The 17,103-nt window shown below is 34.9% G+C and overlaps 1 protein-coding gene across 2 annotated transcripts in view; it reads left to right on the plus strand.

The window, feature by feature from the left end:
• PARPBP (PARP1 binding protein) overlaps nt 1–17,103 on the plus strand; it is a 64,939-nt gene that overhangs the window by 4,669 nt on the left and 43,167 nt on the right. Inside the window, exons 3-4 of one of the 2 annotated variants that reach the window (XM_028121671.2) lie at nt 9,806–10,036; nt 16,268–16,375. In XM_028121671.2, the coding sequence (XP_027977472.1) occupies nt 9,806–10,036; nt 16,268–16,375 (339 nt within the window). The remainder of the gene's footprint in view (nt 1–9,805; nt 10,037–16,267; nt 16,376–17,103) is intronic. The other variant, XM_028121672.2, reaches the window with a different exon arrangement.

The following is a 17,103-nucleotide window of genomic DNA, read 5'->3' on the forward strand; positions in this document are numbered from 1 at the left end:
TGGGGTGAAAGAGTTCTTGGCAATGGGAATTTTTGTGGGAAGGGATTACGAGGCAAAGGGAACAGCCAATGCAAGGGCCCTGAGGTGGGAATATGCCTGGGCATGTTCAAGGAACAGCAAAGAGGTCTATCCAGCTGTTTATATACATGTTAAATGTTTATTTCTTCCCTTTCTCTCCCTTCTGGAGATGTATTCCTTTTCTATTTTTTTTTTTTTTAAGCTCCTTTGTGCCAGGCATTGTGATAAGTGTTGGGGTTAAAATGGTGAGCAAAACCAGACATGGCTCCTGCCTAGCTTATTGCCTAGTGAGTGAGGTAGACATTTAGTAGAGAAAAATACAAATAAATGCAAAATTATAGCTGTGAGAAGAGGTATATGATGCTATGAGACCAAGGAGTTGACTTGGTTGGAGAGATCAAGTTGAACTGTAAAGGAAGGAGAAGAGTTAACTAGGCAGAGTGGGGGGCAAGATGCTAAGGATGAAGGACCAGCATATGCAGCGGCCCTGGGCAGGACACTGCAGAGAGATTTGAGAAAATGCCAAAGAACCAGTGTAGCTGAGGGTGGTGGTTGTGGTTTACATGCCCCATTTGTCTGTTTGTTGTTTTTAATCAAAGTCATTGTTAAAAATCAATTTTATATAGGTATGTTGAAGAAAAAAAATGGAAGTCACACTTTTTGGCCCTTGTGTTTAAAAAAAAAAGTTACACATCTAGAAAAGTCAGAAGAATAGTATACTGAATTCCTTTATGCCCTTCACTTAATTCACCAATTAATATTTTGCCACCTTTTCATCATTCTTTTAATATTTTTGTATGTGTATATAATATAGATACATAAACATACACAGGTATATATCATACACATGCATACATATTATTCATATTACTCTGTAGGAACCATTCTATGGTAAGTAGTGGACATCCTGAGTCTTTATCCTTAGACACTCTTGGTATTGTACATTCTGTGGGTTTTGACAAATATATAAGACATGTATGCATCTTTATAGTATTTATAGAATTGTTTCACTGACGAAAATCCTCTCTGCTCCACTTATTTATCCTTCCCTCTCACCAACCCCTGGCAACTGCTGATCTTTTAACTGTCAGCATTGTTTTGCCTTTTTCGGAATATCATGTAGTTGGAATCGGGAAGTATATAGCCTTTTCAGATTGACGTCTATCACTTTCTTTCAGATGCATTTATAGTTCCTCCAGGTCTTTTCATGGCTTGATAGCTCATTTCTTTTCAGTTTTCAGCAGTGAATAATATTCCTCTGTATGAATGTAAATATTGTAAATATTTATGTAAATTTAAATATGAATGTAAATAAATATTCATTTTCCTTTTACTTTTCTTCCAAACAATGTTCAATAAGATATTCAATATTTAATAGCTTTTTAGTTTAATAATTATTGGATATTGTTATCTTTTTTAAAATTTTTATTGTTATGTTAATCACCATACATTACATCATTAGTTCTTGATGTAGTGTTCCATGACTCATTGTTTGTGCATAACACCCAGTGCTCCATGCAGAACGTGCCCTCTTTAATACCCATCACCAGGCTAACCCATCCCCCCACCCTCTCCCCTCTAGAACCCTCAGTTTGTTTCTCAGAGTCCATAGTCTCTCATGGTTCGTCTCCCCCTCTGATTCCCCCCTTCATTCTTCCCCTCCTGCTATCTTCTTCTTTTTTTTTCCTTAACATATATTGCATTATTTGTTTCAGAGGTACAGATTTTATTTTTACGTAATCTCTACACCCAACTTGTACTTACAACCCCGAGATTAAGAGTCGCATGCTCTATTGACTAAGCCAGCCACGCGCCCCTGTTATCATCTATCCTCTTTATTTCCAAGAGCTCTTTTTTGTTCTGTCTTTTTGAAATATCATACTATTCTTGCCTCAAGCATATATTTTTCCTTTGAGACTATTAATGATATTTTTTTTGAGGTTTTATTGCATAATCTGTGTTCAAGTTTCTTGTTTTATTAGTCTTACTTAGGAAGAATTTTTATTCTTCCTATCAGAGACTTTCTTCATGATGATCCTTGACCATGCACTTATATTTAAGTGGATCACTAAAATGCTTACTGGAGACTCTGCATGGAGTGTTAGGGGTTGTCAGTCTGATCTGACTGGGCTGTTTGGCTGGGAAACATCTGATGCCTATCCCTTTTAGAACAGTTTTTTCAGAAAAGAGTCTTTACACAAATGGTGTAAAGTTGAGTTGTCAATGTGTTGGGTGCTTGAAAGAAGTATGAGTATTTAGAATATAAGTGGTCATGTGATTCCTGTTGTTTTCATTTGGGTACTCTTGTTTTCACCTGCACTCTTCAGTTCAGAGACTCTATTTTACCCTCTCCAGGGAACAAACCCCCAATTTTTTGCCAAAGTGGTTGACTGTTCTCCCCTTTCTTAGCAGAAATTAATTATTAGGCAAAAGTTTAAATGAATATACACTAACAATGAGACAGAAGAGAGAAATTAAGGAGTTGATCCCATTTACAATTGCACCAAAAGCCATAAGATACCTAGGAATAAACCTAACCAAAGAGGCAAAGGATCTGTACTCAGAAAACTATGGAATAGTTATGAAAGAAATTGAGGAAGACACAAAGAAATGGAAAAACGTTCCATGCTCATGGATTGGAAGAACAAATATTGTTAAAATGTCTGTGCTACCTAGAGCAATCTATACATCCAGTACAATCCCTAACAAAATACCATCGACATTTTTCACAGAGCTGGACAAATAATCCTAAAATTTGTATGGGACGAGAAAAGACCCATAATAGCCAAAGGAATGTTAAAAAGAAAACCAAAGCCGGTAGCATCACAATTCCAGACTTCAAACTCTATTACAAAGCTGTAGTCATCAAGAAAGTATGGTAGTGGCACAAAAACGGATGTGTAGATCAGTGGAACGGAATAGAGAGTCCAGAAATGGACCCTCAACTCTATGGTCAACTAATCTTTGACAAAGCAGGAAAAAATATCCAATGGAAAAAGTCTCTTCAATAAATGGTGTTGGGAAAATTGGATAGCTACATGCAGAATGAAACTGGACCATTTTCTTACACTATACACAAAGATAAACTCAAAATGGATGAAAGACCTAAACGTGAGACAGGAATCCATCAAAATCCTAGAGGAGGACACAGGCAGCAACCTCTGTCACCTCATTCGCAGTAACTTCTTGCTAGACATATCTCCAAAGGCAAGGGAAACAAAGGCAAAAATGAACTATTGGGACTTCATCAAGATAAAAGACTTTTGCACAGCAGAGGAAACAGTCCACAAAACCAAAAGACAACCGACAGAATGGGAGAAGATATTTGCAAATGACATATCAGATAAAGGGCTAGTATCCAAAATCTATAAAGAACTTATCAAACTCAACACCCAAAGAACAAATAACCCAATCAAGAAATGGGCAGAAGACATGAACAGACATTTCTGCAAAGAAGACATCCAAATGGCCAACAGACACATGAAAAAGTACTCAACATTGCTCGGTATCAGGGAAATCCAAATCAAAACCTCAGGGAGATACCACCTCACACCAGTCAGAATGGCTAAAATTAACAAGTCAGGAAATGACAGATGTTGGCGGGGATGCGGAGAAAGGGGAACCCTCCTACGCTGTTGGTGGGAATGCAAGCTGGTGCAGCCACTGTGGAAAACATTATGGAGGTTCCTCAAGTAGTTAAAGCTACCCTGTGACCCAGCAATTGCACTACTAGGTATTTATGCCAAAGATACAAATGTATCTTTGTAGTAATCTGAAGGGGGCACCTGCACCCCAGTGTTTATAGCACCAATGTCCACAATAGCCAAATTATGGAAAGAGCCCAGATGTTCATTGACGGATGAATGGATAAAGAAGATGTGGCATATATATATATACATTGGAATACTACTCAGCCATTGAAAAGTTGAAATCTTGCCATTTGCAGCAACGGGAACTAGAGGGTATTATGCTAGGGAAATAAGTCAATCAGAGAAAGACAATTATATGATCTCACTCATGTGCGATTTAAGAAACAAAACAGAGGATCATAGGGGAAGGGAGGGAAAAATAAAACAAGATGAAATCAGAGAGGGAGACAAACCATAGGAAACTCTTAATCATAGGAAACAAACTGAGGGTTGTTGGAGGGGAGGAGGGCAAGGGGATCGGGTAACTGGGTGATGGACAGTAAAGATGGCACATAATGTAATGAGCACTGGGTATTACATAAGACTGATGAATCACTGAATTGTACCTCTGAAACTAATAATACACTATATGCTAATTAATTGAATTTAAATGGAAAAAAAGGAAATGAAAAAAAAAGTCTAAATGAAGATTACCCAGAGGTAAGCATAGTACCAAGGCTACTCCACAAATCTCCATCATCACCTTTTTGCTGGGCAGATTTTTTTTCTAGTGGACTTAGTAAGAGTGTTGTGTTTAGAGGCTTTGACTTCTTTGGCAGGGTGGGCAGGGCGGGGTCTCTGATCCAACTTCCTACCTCTTATGCTTAGCCTTGTCTCCTAAACTTTGTGCTCAGGGTTCATAAAAACCAGTTTCTTTAGTGCCAGGAATGGTAGTTACCAGGGAAATACTGGTCCCACCATTTGCTTACCCCTTTATATTGGCATTTGCTCATTGTTTTTGACCTTTTGTAATTTCCCTTTCTTATGAACAATTCAGTCATGCTTAAAAAAAGTTTTCCTATTTTCTCTTATAGTTTTAGGTATTTTATACCAGGAGGGGTTTCTCTGCATATCTAGCTGGGCAGATTGCCTTGTTAATGTATCTGTTTTAAAATTATAACAGATGGTATACATTCTTTCTGCATCTTGTTTTTGTTATCCAACATTGTTTTCAAGACCTCTTTAGGTACTGATAGAAAAGTTGATCTAATTTATTCATTTTAACAATCATCCTTTGTATGACTGGTATATTTTACTCATTGATAGACTTTTTTTTGGTATTATAATCAATTCTTCATTGAAATGAGATGTCTGTGCACAGAACAAGAGTTTCTCTAGACCCCATACACAGGTGGTCATATGATAGATACATCTTTAATTTGACTTGTTGCTACCAAATTACTCTTCAACTTGGTTATTAGAATTTACATTTATATCAACAATAGGACAGTACCATTTTCTTATCTTTCTCCATATTAGATGTTGTTGTCTAAGAACAAGAAAAGAGAGAAGAGGGTATTTCATTTGAATTTTTCTATTAACTAGAGCAATTAAACATCTTTAAAAATGCTTATTTGACTATTTAGGTATCCTCTTTTTATTGTCTGCTCATACATATCTTTTGCTTATTTTACTGTTGAGTTATTTTTATCTCTTTCTTACTCTTTAAAAGAGTTCTACATGTACTTTGGATACTCGCTTTGTAACACACTTTGTTGATAACTTCTGATGTGCTCCATTTTACCTACCTTCAACTGGTTATATTTCCTTTTACATTGTTTCACCAGTATTTATATGCCAGACTTCTCTACTGAGTCTAACTTGGTATGATCAGCTACTTACTGGACATTTTACCTTGATGTCCCAGTATGGTCTCCACATCAGTTTTTAAAAGTAGACCATATTGTTTCCTCCCTCAACTTACCTTCTTCTTCATATTCTGAGTCTTAATCTTATATACCATTGTTCACTTAGTCTGTGAAGCTAGACACCCAAAGGTCATTGTAAAGTCTCTTTCTTTTGCTTTCCATTGCAATCCACATTCAAGTCTTTCCAATTTTACTGCCTGAGCATTTAAAAAAAAAAAATCTCTCCTTCTTTAGTAACATGAAGAAATGGTGCCAAGGTAATTAATAGAATCTGAGGATATTGTGTAAATGGAATAGACTAGCTAAAGGTTAAACTTTGGTGACCATTCACTGGAAAATGAAAAGAGAGAAATTGAAGCAATTATTAAGAATCATTATTGTACAGTAATTGAGGGCTGTTGGAATTAAGCAGACCATGTTCTAATCACCTTCTACTGTTTGTTTATGAATAATTTTTGAAACATAAATATATCAGAAAGGTAAGTGAAATGTACCCTGAAGAAAATTTAGTTTTCATTGTAAAAATTTTGATATGTTGAAATACTCAGTTCAAGTCGTTTTTTCTTCTGGGCTTGTCTGTGTAGCACTCACTCAGGATCTCTTTCTACTTTTTAATTTTCCACTTGCTAATTCACTTAATTCACTGTGAAAGTTCAGACTCTGGGTGGGAAAGAAGAGGAGGGGTGAATTGCAACTGAGCTTATCACAGTTTGTGTATGTGTGTGCACATGTGCAGTGGAGATGGTGGACTGCAGTTCTGATTGACTCCAACTCTCCATGTGGAGTTAGCTCAGGCATCCCCAGCTGTGCTCAGACTTCCATGTCACTCAGCAATATGAAACAACATACACATATGCCTGCAAGTGCATTCATAAGTAGTAGACGGTAATAAAAAGTTGGGGTTGATTGTATATATGCTTCACCTATATTTTTCACTTTGTGAGCTTTATTTAGGTTTTTAATTCTCTGAAGTTTGAGAACACAAGTCTCTAAAGTATGATCCTCCCAACTGAATTTGACTACAATAAAACTTGTGAATACCTAGTAGAGTTGTTAGTCTATCTACTGGCATGTTTGTTTTCTTCACTGCTTTAATGGGGATAAAGAAAAGGTAATTAAAATAATCTTTGAGTTTTAGGTTTTGGCATGTTTTCTGAGGGGAAGTTTTTTTTAGCTTAAATTGGATGACCTCTAGGAGTTTTATACTGCTAAAGATTTAACTTATAGATTCCTTGAGGACTACATGGCAAATATATATGACTTTTATTATTAAGTTGCAAATAGTGTTTTAGCTTTTCCTTTCCTTGGAATTGACTTCATAGTTTGACTCTGTCTGGCAATTACATTATAAATGCTATTTTTCATGAACTTAAATAGCCTTAAGAACATTACAAATGTTCCATGGGGTGAAACAAAGATATTAATTTTATAACTTCATGGAAAGCCACAGTCTGTGGTTGACTGTCAGATTTGAAAATGACCTAACATTGACATAACAAATAAGAAGAAACAGTTTTTACAATTGTATTACATTTATATAATACTCCTCCTAACAAACAATTATTTTAGTTTGAATAAGAAAAGAGAAAGAATGACATTTTTTGATCACCTGCCATTCATCAGGTGTTATTTAATCTGTATAATCTCATTTTATAATCAGGGAAAAGTATTCACAGGATTTTCATTATTTTACCCATGGTCACCTAGCTGATTAATGCCCTTAAGTAGACTTGCTATCTTTTCTGTTTTTTGATAACAACAAAAGTTCCAGTTAGTTAAAAATGTAAAGTTTAAGTTTTTGAATAATTATTAAAATAACTTCAGCAAAATATACAAAGTACAAGTGCTCTGAAAAAGTGTAACTTCATTTTTTTTCTCATTTTTTCTTATGAAATATAATCCTTCTTATGTCCATCAGAGAACTAAAGCATTGACCATCTTGAACTTCCTTCAGATATTAGCCAGCTGGCATGTTTTCCTAGCAAAACATTTTCTGATTTGACCACAAGCTCTCTGAATCAGTTGTTACTGGTTTGAATAATAGAATATGCTGTCATGGTGGGCACCTGATCATGAAAACTGATATCTGGAGTACATTTTTATTTGGATTTAAAATGTTTTTACAATCCCAGTATAAACACTGTTAATCTAGTCAAAACCTTTTCTCACAAGATCAAGAGCTTGCATGGTTTTACTTTAACTAGTTACAGTCAACAGAATGAGACTGAATTGTACATTTACATTAGGCAAAATTTTAATTTATTATTCATATGAAGGATGTCATATCAAAACAGTTTTAGGAATTTTTGAGATAAAACAAGTTAGTTTCAAACTCTAAATAGCTGGATTTATTTAACTTAGTTACCATTTGGAAATTTTATTGTATAATTTTTGTGGGATTGGGAAGTAAAGTACACAATTTTTGATGCAATGCTGAGAAATTACAATCTGTCTTACATTTGGGTTATGGATTCAAGATTTGAGAGTTACTTTTTTTTGGTTTTTCATTGAATTAGTTTCATGAAATATAATTAATTTTTATAATTTTGATATAGCAGGTCCCTCCAAAGACAGTAAGGATAATTTTCTTAGTTGTCTCCATAAGGATGAGTAAAAGTTAATTATTTTTAAGACAGTTTAAACATAATTGCCTTAAATTTGGATAGTAACTAGAAATATGCCTGATTTTTATAAAAGAAATATAGATTTAAAAGAGTCAGGTAGAAAATAGTATATTATTTGGCTCTTTTTTTTTAAGATTTTGTTTATTTATTTGAGATCGTGAAATAGCACAAGCAGGGGGAGCAGCAGAGAGAGAGGGAGAAGCAGGCTCCTTGCCGAACAGGGAGCCAGACATGGGGCTCCATCCCAGGACCCTAGGATCTGAGTCGAAAGCAGACGCTTAACTGACTGAGCCACCCAGGCGCCCCTACTTGTCTCTATTTGATTCTTTTTATTATTCTTCATTGGCTAAAGATGATGTTACAATTTTAGTTCCAGTGAATTACGGTTTTATTTAAATATCCACCCATCTTTCAGTGCAAATGATGGAAAAATCTTGATGTTACCAGAAACTACTAACATATTAAGGGATCTTAACTGTGGAAGAGAGCAACATAATACATTTCACAAAATTACATATGGATACTTAAAAATATTTGTTATTCATGCTGTATTGGAAAGGAGTAGTTAGAATTTTTTACTGAATTAGGGCTGGCATTTTTTGGAGGACACCATTTTTTTTTTTAAAGATTTTATTTATTTATTTGACAGAGACAGACACAGCAAAAGAGGGAACACAAGCAGGGCGAGTGGGAGAGGAAGAAGCAGGCTTCCTGGCCAAGCAGGGAGCCCGATGCAGGGCTCGATCCCAGGACCCTGGGATCATGACCTGAGCCAAAGGCAGATGCTTAATGACTAAGCCACCCAGGTGCCCCATGGAGGGCACCATTATTAATATCTGGGATATTAAGTGGGAGCAGAATGCAATCAATTAAAAAAAAATCCTTCAGCATGTCTACTAATACATCATGTTGATATTGAAGAAGAGAAAAAAGAACAATTTTACCTCAGTAGGAACATCCAACAACTTATAGGAAGAAGCTGTGGGTTTTTAGCACTTGTTTATAGTTTAATGTGTCCATGAGCAGGGAAGAATCAAAATTCTTCTCTAACCCAAGGTTTTAGCACTGATATTTTGCTTTTCCTGGAACAATAATGAAAGAAAATGTGATTTTTAAAAATTTAGTGTTTATGATCATGTTTTAAGACTAACAGTTGGAATAGTGTGGTATGTGGTAATTCAGTATGGCATTGAAAGTTTTGAATAAGAGATTAAAAATACATTAGCTAGAGGAGCTAAAAGGAACTAAGTATTAACAGAATCAAATGTTTCCCCGATCAGTAGTACTTAAGAACAGATCACTGCCCACCCATTCCCTGAACTTGGGTAGAAGAAATTTAGTGAAGAATGACTATATATTTGCTAATTTTGTCATGCACAAACTTGCCAGTTATTTATATTTTATAAAACCATCAAAATCTTTTTCTTTTCTATCTGGTTTTAAAATTATTCCATAACTCAGCTTGGATGATCTCTTCAAATCCACAAGAATTCAATGTAGACTTTTCTGTAACAAAATTCAATTTGTACTTCCCATCTCAATTACTAGTTAATGAATATTCTGGTACCCAACTTTATCTTTTGATTTTTGGCATTGTCTCTTTCAGCACAGTGGAGAATTTACAGTTTCCCTCAGCGATGTCTTATTGACCTGGAAATACTTCCTACATGAGAAGTTGAACTTATCAGTTGAAAATATGGAAGTGATTGACCATTATGAGGACATTAGGAGGATTTACGATGATTTCTTAAAGAATAGTAATATGTTAGATCTGATTGATGTTTATAAAAAATGTGTTTTGATTTCTAGTTGTGAAAATAATGCCAACATATCCCCTGTAAGTATTTTTTAAAATAATTATATCTTAAATGAAAATTGGCTAGATTTATTTTTATTTTAAACTATGGTATCAGCATTTATAGTAACTTGATAATGCTTTTGCTTTTAAGATCATGTTAGAAATGGAAATTTATCTACCTGAAAGTTAGTTATTACTGGAAAGAAATATTTCAGTGGTAAATTTTACTGGAATTCTGTTATTTGGTTGAAATACAAGAACAGCTTCTTACTAGATCAAAAAGTTTTAACAAAGAGATCAGTCCCAAATGCGTGATTTCTTTTTGAATTTGTGCCAAGGATTGCTTTTCTATTTTACTTTCTTGGTTTAATGTGCATCTGTTCATTTGGCATATGTTGTATAAATGATTGTTATGACTCTCTCTATGGATTAATATTGTTTTACTGAGATAGGGTATCATTTTGTGACGATAGTACGATGCAATAAACATGAGGTAATATACTGTTCCTTTTTTTTTTACATACACATATTCATTGCTTTATTTTTTTATTGAATGTAAATTTTAAAACTAATGAGATGCCATCCTTTGCAGTTTGGCTTTATCTACATTAGAATTAATAAACTGTTTTAGAATATATTTGGATGTATCTAGTTGTTTTAAAGTGTTGAAATATATTTATCTTAACATTTACTGAGTATCAATAAAGTAGCAATTAAATAGTGGTAATAACAATAATTGTAGATATAATTAGAAGAAAATGTTTATTATATTGTCTAAGATATTAAAATATTTTATAAATATTTCTATCTGATACTTGGAAATCATGTTTTGGCTGCTTGTAATAGAAACCTCCAGAGTAACAGTGGTTTAAGAAAATGGAAGTTTAGTTCACTCCTTATGAAAGGAGTCTTAATGTAAGCATCTGGGACTGATGTGACAGCTCTGTGGTTATCAGATACCTAGGATTTTTCTGTCATTCTGCTCTCCCGTCGTAGTTCTTGACCTCTGCCCTCAAGATCATTTGTGGTTCAAGGTAGCTGTTGAAGCTCCAGATTCCATAGCAGCTTTCCTTGCATCAGGAAGTAGTAAGGGAGCACAACACTCCTTTCCTTTTAAAGAGACATGGCTCTTTTGCTTCCATGTCCTTGCCCAAAGCTTAGTCACATGGCCACACCAAGATGTTAGGGAAGATGGAGAATATAGTCTTTTTTTTTTTTTCTGGGTAACATGCCAGAATAAAAACAAAATCTCTGTTACCGAGGAAGAAGGGGAGAGTGGATATTGGCAGGCAGTTTGCTGTCTTGGCCTCACTGGGCTATAATGGAACCCTTTCCCCTGTTGTAACTTTTTTAAAAATTTTTATTTATTTATTTGAGAGAGAGAGAGCACGAGTGTGGGGGGAGGGGCAAAGAGAGAGGGAGAAGCAGGCTCCCCGCTGAGCATATAGCCCAACACAGGGCTCAATGCGGGCTCCACTTGGGGCTCAGTCCCAGAACCCTGGGATCATGATCTGAGCCAAAGGCAGATGCTTAACCGACTGAGGTACCGAGGTGCCCCCTTGTTGTAACTTTCTGAGACACACATGCATACCCACACTATGGTAAAGATACTTGTGAGGCAAGATAGTTTTTTTTCATTCCTCCCTACCTATATTTTATTTGCTTGTAGAGATGATTTTTGACTTCTTTTCATATAGTTAATTTAGAGAGGCTAATCAAACCTAAGTATTAGATTGTAGGAACAACAAAGAGAATCTTCTGATAAACCAATGAGAGTATAATCTGCCTGAGGTTTTTGGGCACATTGTTTTCATCTTATCCTTTGTTCCTGTCTAAGTCTTCTAATAAGCCTCTTCATTTAAGTGCATCAACTACAGTATGAGATATATAGATCTACATTGGAGGGAGTTCTGTGTCTCCAAATATCAATAATGTTCTTCTGCAGAACATCAGGAGTAGAGTGGAAGCTGCTGAGATGATAGCATGTGAAGTTGAAATTTTTCTGCACTTAAAATGGAAGATTTGATCTTTGATACTTGTTTGCTCTAGGGAAATTTCCAATGAAGAAAAAGTGAGCAGGATAACAGATCCCTAGATTGATTTCCTCAAAAATGCATTAAAATAACCCTAATTTATGCTAAAAGTGTCTTTAAAAATTATTTATTTGAGGGGGGGAGGGGTGGGAGAGAATCTTCAAGCAGACTCCCCACTGAGTACTGAGTCCTATGAGGGGTTTGATCCCACAACCCATGAGATCATAACCTGAGCTGAAACCAAGAGTGGGATGCTTAACCAACTAAGCCAACCAGGTGCCCTAAAAGTGTCTTTAAAGATACATATGCTTATGTATCTTTGTTTCTTATTTATTGTAGCCTAAATAAGGCAGAAGTTACGAGGAATTAAGATAAAGGTAAGACAGGGATGTTCTGGGAACATGGTAACTTGAACAAGTTATTTCATACATTATAATTGTATTTCATACAATTATAAATGTATAAATACATATAAATATTTCATACATTATAATTCCTCTCCTGGGGAACATGGATGCAGGGCCTGCGGACATCTGGGAGCATATAAGACCTTGAATTCTAAATGGAGTCCAAATAGAGACGATTGGTACAGAGTTTGCTTTTTCATGAATTTAACAATTATCTGAAGGACATTGGAGACCTGGGCTGAGGAGAAGAAATTGTAGATTCCAAGAAGAGCTTAGCAGCCCTCAGAAATCTGGGGACTTTCTGGGGAAGGTCAACAAATACCCTCTGTGAGTGTGCCAGGATTCTCTGACTCAGGAAGCTAAGAAGTAGCTGAATGGATGGGCATACTGTAGGTGATCCTTGAGAGACCACAAGAAGACTCTCCCTTGGCTTAAGCAGGTGACTGGCATCCTGTTTATTTTTCCACTGATGCTTCATAAAGAGTAGAGACTATTTCAACTTCTATTACTTGTAAAATTGTCATCACTTAGGGTACCTCAACAGTCTCAAGGCTGAGCCTTCAAAGAGCCAATGAAGAAAAGCAACAGGCACTTAAGGAGTCCCAGCAGCCACAGAAAGATGAGTTAACTAAGATCACATGTGACCAACAGAATAGAGCTCTTAGTGGTGAATGACAACTTGAATCCGTAAAAATAGTAAGTACTCAAGGAAATTCAAGGACTCACCTAAATGTAAGACTTTCTAGATTTAAAGAAAAGAAGAAAAAAGAGAAGTCTTCCCAATGCAACAGATGAATTCAGACACAAATTAGAGTTCTGAAAGTCAAATACAATAAATATTTAAAAAACAGGGGCACCTGGGTGGCTCAGTCGGTTCAGCGTCTGTCTTCGGCTCAGGTCAAAATCTTAGGGTTCTGGGATCGAGCCCCATCTCGGGCTCCCTACTCAGTGGAAAGCCTGCTTCTCCCTCTCCCCCCTGCTTGTGATCTCTCTCGCTCTCTTTCTCTCAAAATCTTTTAAAAAAAACAATCTTTTAAAAATAAATAAAGTACAGAGAGAAAAATATGAAGATGAAGAAATCATGAAGGAAAAGTTAAGAAACTTGGAGGTTGGATCTAGAGGATTTAACATAACAAATGATAGGAATTCCAGAGGAGAAAAAGGAACAGACACAGAAGAGGCCATGGTTAAATAAAATATTCTAACCACATTTGTGATAATAAAATTTCCCTGAGTCTGTTAGTTAAGAGTGTTTATGAAGTTCCAGGCTGTGTTGAAGACAAAAGACACATACCTAGGCATATCCTGGTAAAATTTCTGAACTCTTAAGGATAAAGATAAATATTATAAGTTTCCTGGTGGAAAGAACAAGTTATTTAAAAGGAACAACAATGAAATAACATGTCCTGAAAGAGGAGGACAGTGACCTAAGAATCTCATCCTCAACAAGATATCACTTACCAGCTAAATTAAAGGAAGGATTTGTGAGGATATGCAAAAATTTGAAGAATGTCATCTTCATACTTCAAGTGAAGAATTTGCCTTTCAAAGACCGTAATAATTAAACAGATGAACTAGAGAGCAGATGGCTATCCAGGGGAAGATGGTAGTGAGCAATGAAACTTGGACTGTATGTGTGCCTAGTTAAAATTATAAGGGTGGACTGGGAATATGTGTGCTAAAATGGAAGGCTTATACTAAGGGAGATTCTGATAGTTTAAAATTAAAATGGCTAAATATTGGAGTTTGTTGGCATTATCACTTTTAAATAATAATAGAGAAATGGATCTGATGCGAGTACAGGAAAGTGAAGGTAACCGTTAATTGAATGGAAAAATGTAGTTAAAAAGAGGATAAAAATAGAATGAATAACAACTTACCAAATCAGGAAAGATAGAAGTCAGTAAAATTCATAGTGTATCACAGAAAATCCATTGTGATTTTTGTGCTTACTTCAGAAAGCTTTATGCTATATCATCTAGAATCCTTGTTAAATTTTTAGTTCTAGGAACCCCTTTGCACTCTTAAAAATTATTTAGGACTACAAGGAGATTTTGTTTATATGAGTTATATCGGTTGATATTTATATTGAAGATTAAAATTGAGATATGTTTAAAGTATCAGTTATTAAAATATTGATAGCAAACCTATTATATGTTAATGTGAATAGTATTTTATGAATAAATTTTCCAAGAATAAAAAAATTGTGAGAATAGTGACACTGTTTTACATTTTTAGAAATATCCTTGATGTCACGTGTGATAGAAAATAGCTGGATTCTCATGTCTGCTTCTTTTTGATATGTTGTTTTGATTGAAGTATATCAAGAAAATTTAGATTCACAAAGGTACATCGTTGGAAAAGGGAGAAACTCCTGGGTCCCCTGAATGGACCTTTGGGACTCAGGAGTCCTTGGACCATACTCACTGAACTGATCTAGAATATTGTACTTTACATGTCATTAAACATGAAAATAGTTTTAAACCAGAGGGTAATATTATTAAAAAAGATAACACTGTGTTTATGAAAGAATGAATCTTTGCTTTTAACATCTCTTCTGAAAACATAAGAACCACAAGTGTGAGGACTACCTCTATTCAAAATTAAATAGTGAATTATTTTTTTAAAAAAGAGACACATCGAGTCTCTCTTAACTAATGCTTAACAGACTCTTAACTATGGAGGACAAACTGATGGTTACCAAAGGGGGAGGTAGGTGGGGGAATGAGTGAAATAGGTGATGGGGATTGAGTGCACTTCTTGTGATGAGCACAGGGTGATGTATAGAAGTGTTGAATCACTATATTGTATACCTGAAACTAATATAATACTATATGTTAACTATACTGGAATTAAATTAAAAAAACAGTGATTGTCAAACACAAATTCTCCCAAAATGATTTTTCTATTTAAAGATAATGACCCTGAATTATTTAATAACATTAATTTTTTAAATATTGAAAATTTGCACTGTAATGTAGTCGGTGGTCATTAAATGTTTCTGGCTAGTATTTAGAAAATAGGTATCTAAGTTGTCCTTTGTAATAAAGGAGTAAAAGTCAAAAGTTGTTAAGAAAGAAGGAAATTCTTTTTTTTAGGGAACTTGAATTTTGATATTCAAGTTATGAACAACAAAATCCTAGTCTTTCTAGTTTTTTTTTCTTTCTTACTGTTAGCTCTGAGTTCCAGCTCATCATATTAGTAGAATAGTGGCAAACTCTGTTGCTTTTTAAGAAGTATATATTGGTGTTGGCTAATTGAATTTCAATTAAAAAAATAGGAAAATAAAAATAAAAATGTATATATTGGTGAGTTGTTTTAGTTATAATTTTGCAATGGCTGAGAGGATAAGTGGTTTGCATTCTCATTAGGCTTTGTTAATTCAGTTTGTACCTTCCCTCCAGGTTGACTCATTAGGAATGGGGTGTGTGAATACCTATATAACCTTAGATCCCTTAGAACAAATAATATGTTTGAAATATTATGCTGTTAGGACACTAAGTTTACTTATATATAATTCCAAGATGAAGCATTTATTGTGTGCCTTAGGTAAGCCTTTTCTTTGCCATTCATTTTTTTCTATAAAAACAAAAGCCTCGGATTAAATTTCCAAGGTTATCTTTTAACTCTAAACTTGTAAACTCTTTGAGTACAGTCATTGGAAACAAGTATTTTGTTAGAAAGTTTAATTCCATGTACACTTACTGCCAACAAAGATCAGGTAATAATACTGTATACGGGAATATCAGTGACACTATATACAGTTTGGTGTGAAATGTTTTTTATAGTTGTCATAGCACCTAATTATTAGTAACCTATGTTTTCTACAGAGTCAACTACGGGATTTTCTGTCTGGGAGAGAGTGTGTAGTAGCTGGTGAAACTGATCTTTATGTACCGACATCACCAATGAGTAAACACAACCAGGATAATGAAAAGGTACTGATACATTGTGAGTAAATTAAAGCAAGATATGATTCTCTTCAAATCACCATTAATTTATACATTACAGTTATTATTTTTTTTAATTTTTAGAAGTTTTAAATTTGTTTAAATAAAGCTATATTTGCAAAGAGTAATACATTAGAGACTGCTGAGAGCCTAATAGTTTCTTCCTGGTTTTGGGCCAAGGTAACAGGCACTGTGCAAAAATAGGTATCACTCTTAAGTCTCTGAAAAGTAGTTGGAAGGTCTAGGTTGCCAGAGTTCTTTGAATCTTTGTATTTGGTGAATTTGCTTACGGTTTTAAATGAATGATTCTTGGGAGGATATGTACAATTGAAAATTCTGTTCTGTCCCCTTTGCAGTAGATAACTGATGCATCACAAATTGTGTTAATAGAGTTTGTTGTGCAAACAAACCACAGAAAACAAACCACAGGTTTGGTCTAATATAATTTACCTTCGGTTAAATGCTATGCTATTAGGTACCTAATTAAATATAGTAACCCCTTACTAACCATGGGGGTAGTGTTTATGGAAGTTTCTATGGTGAATAAAATCGCTATTGACAAGATAAAAATTTAGGAGTATTAGAAACTGCAGTAAAATTACATTCAACATATCTAAATCCATCTTCTTCATTCAGTTTGATGAATCACCTTCTTCATTTTTAAGGAAACATTGCTAAGGCAGATTCTCCCATAAGTCTCATGCCATACAGATTGC

This window comes from Eumetopias jubatus, unplaced genomic scaffold (genome assembly GCF_037043125.1).
Source record: "Eumetopias jubatus isolate StellerSeaLion01/CBP00866 unplaced genomic scaffold, mEumJub1_p1.0 scaffold_8, whole genome shotgun sequence".
Classification (NCBI taxonomy): domain Eukaryota; kingdom Metazoa; phylum Chordata; class Mammalia; order Carnivora; family Otariidae; genus Eumetopias; species Eumetopias jubatus.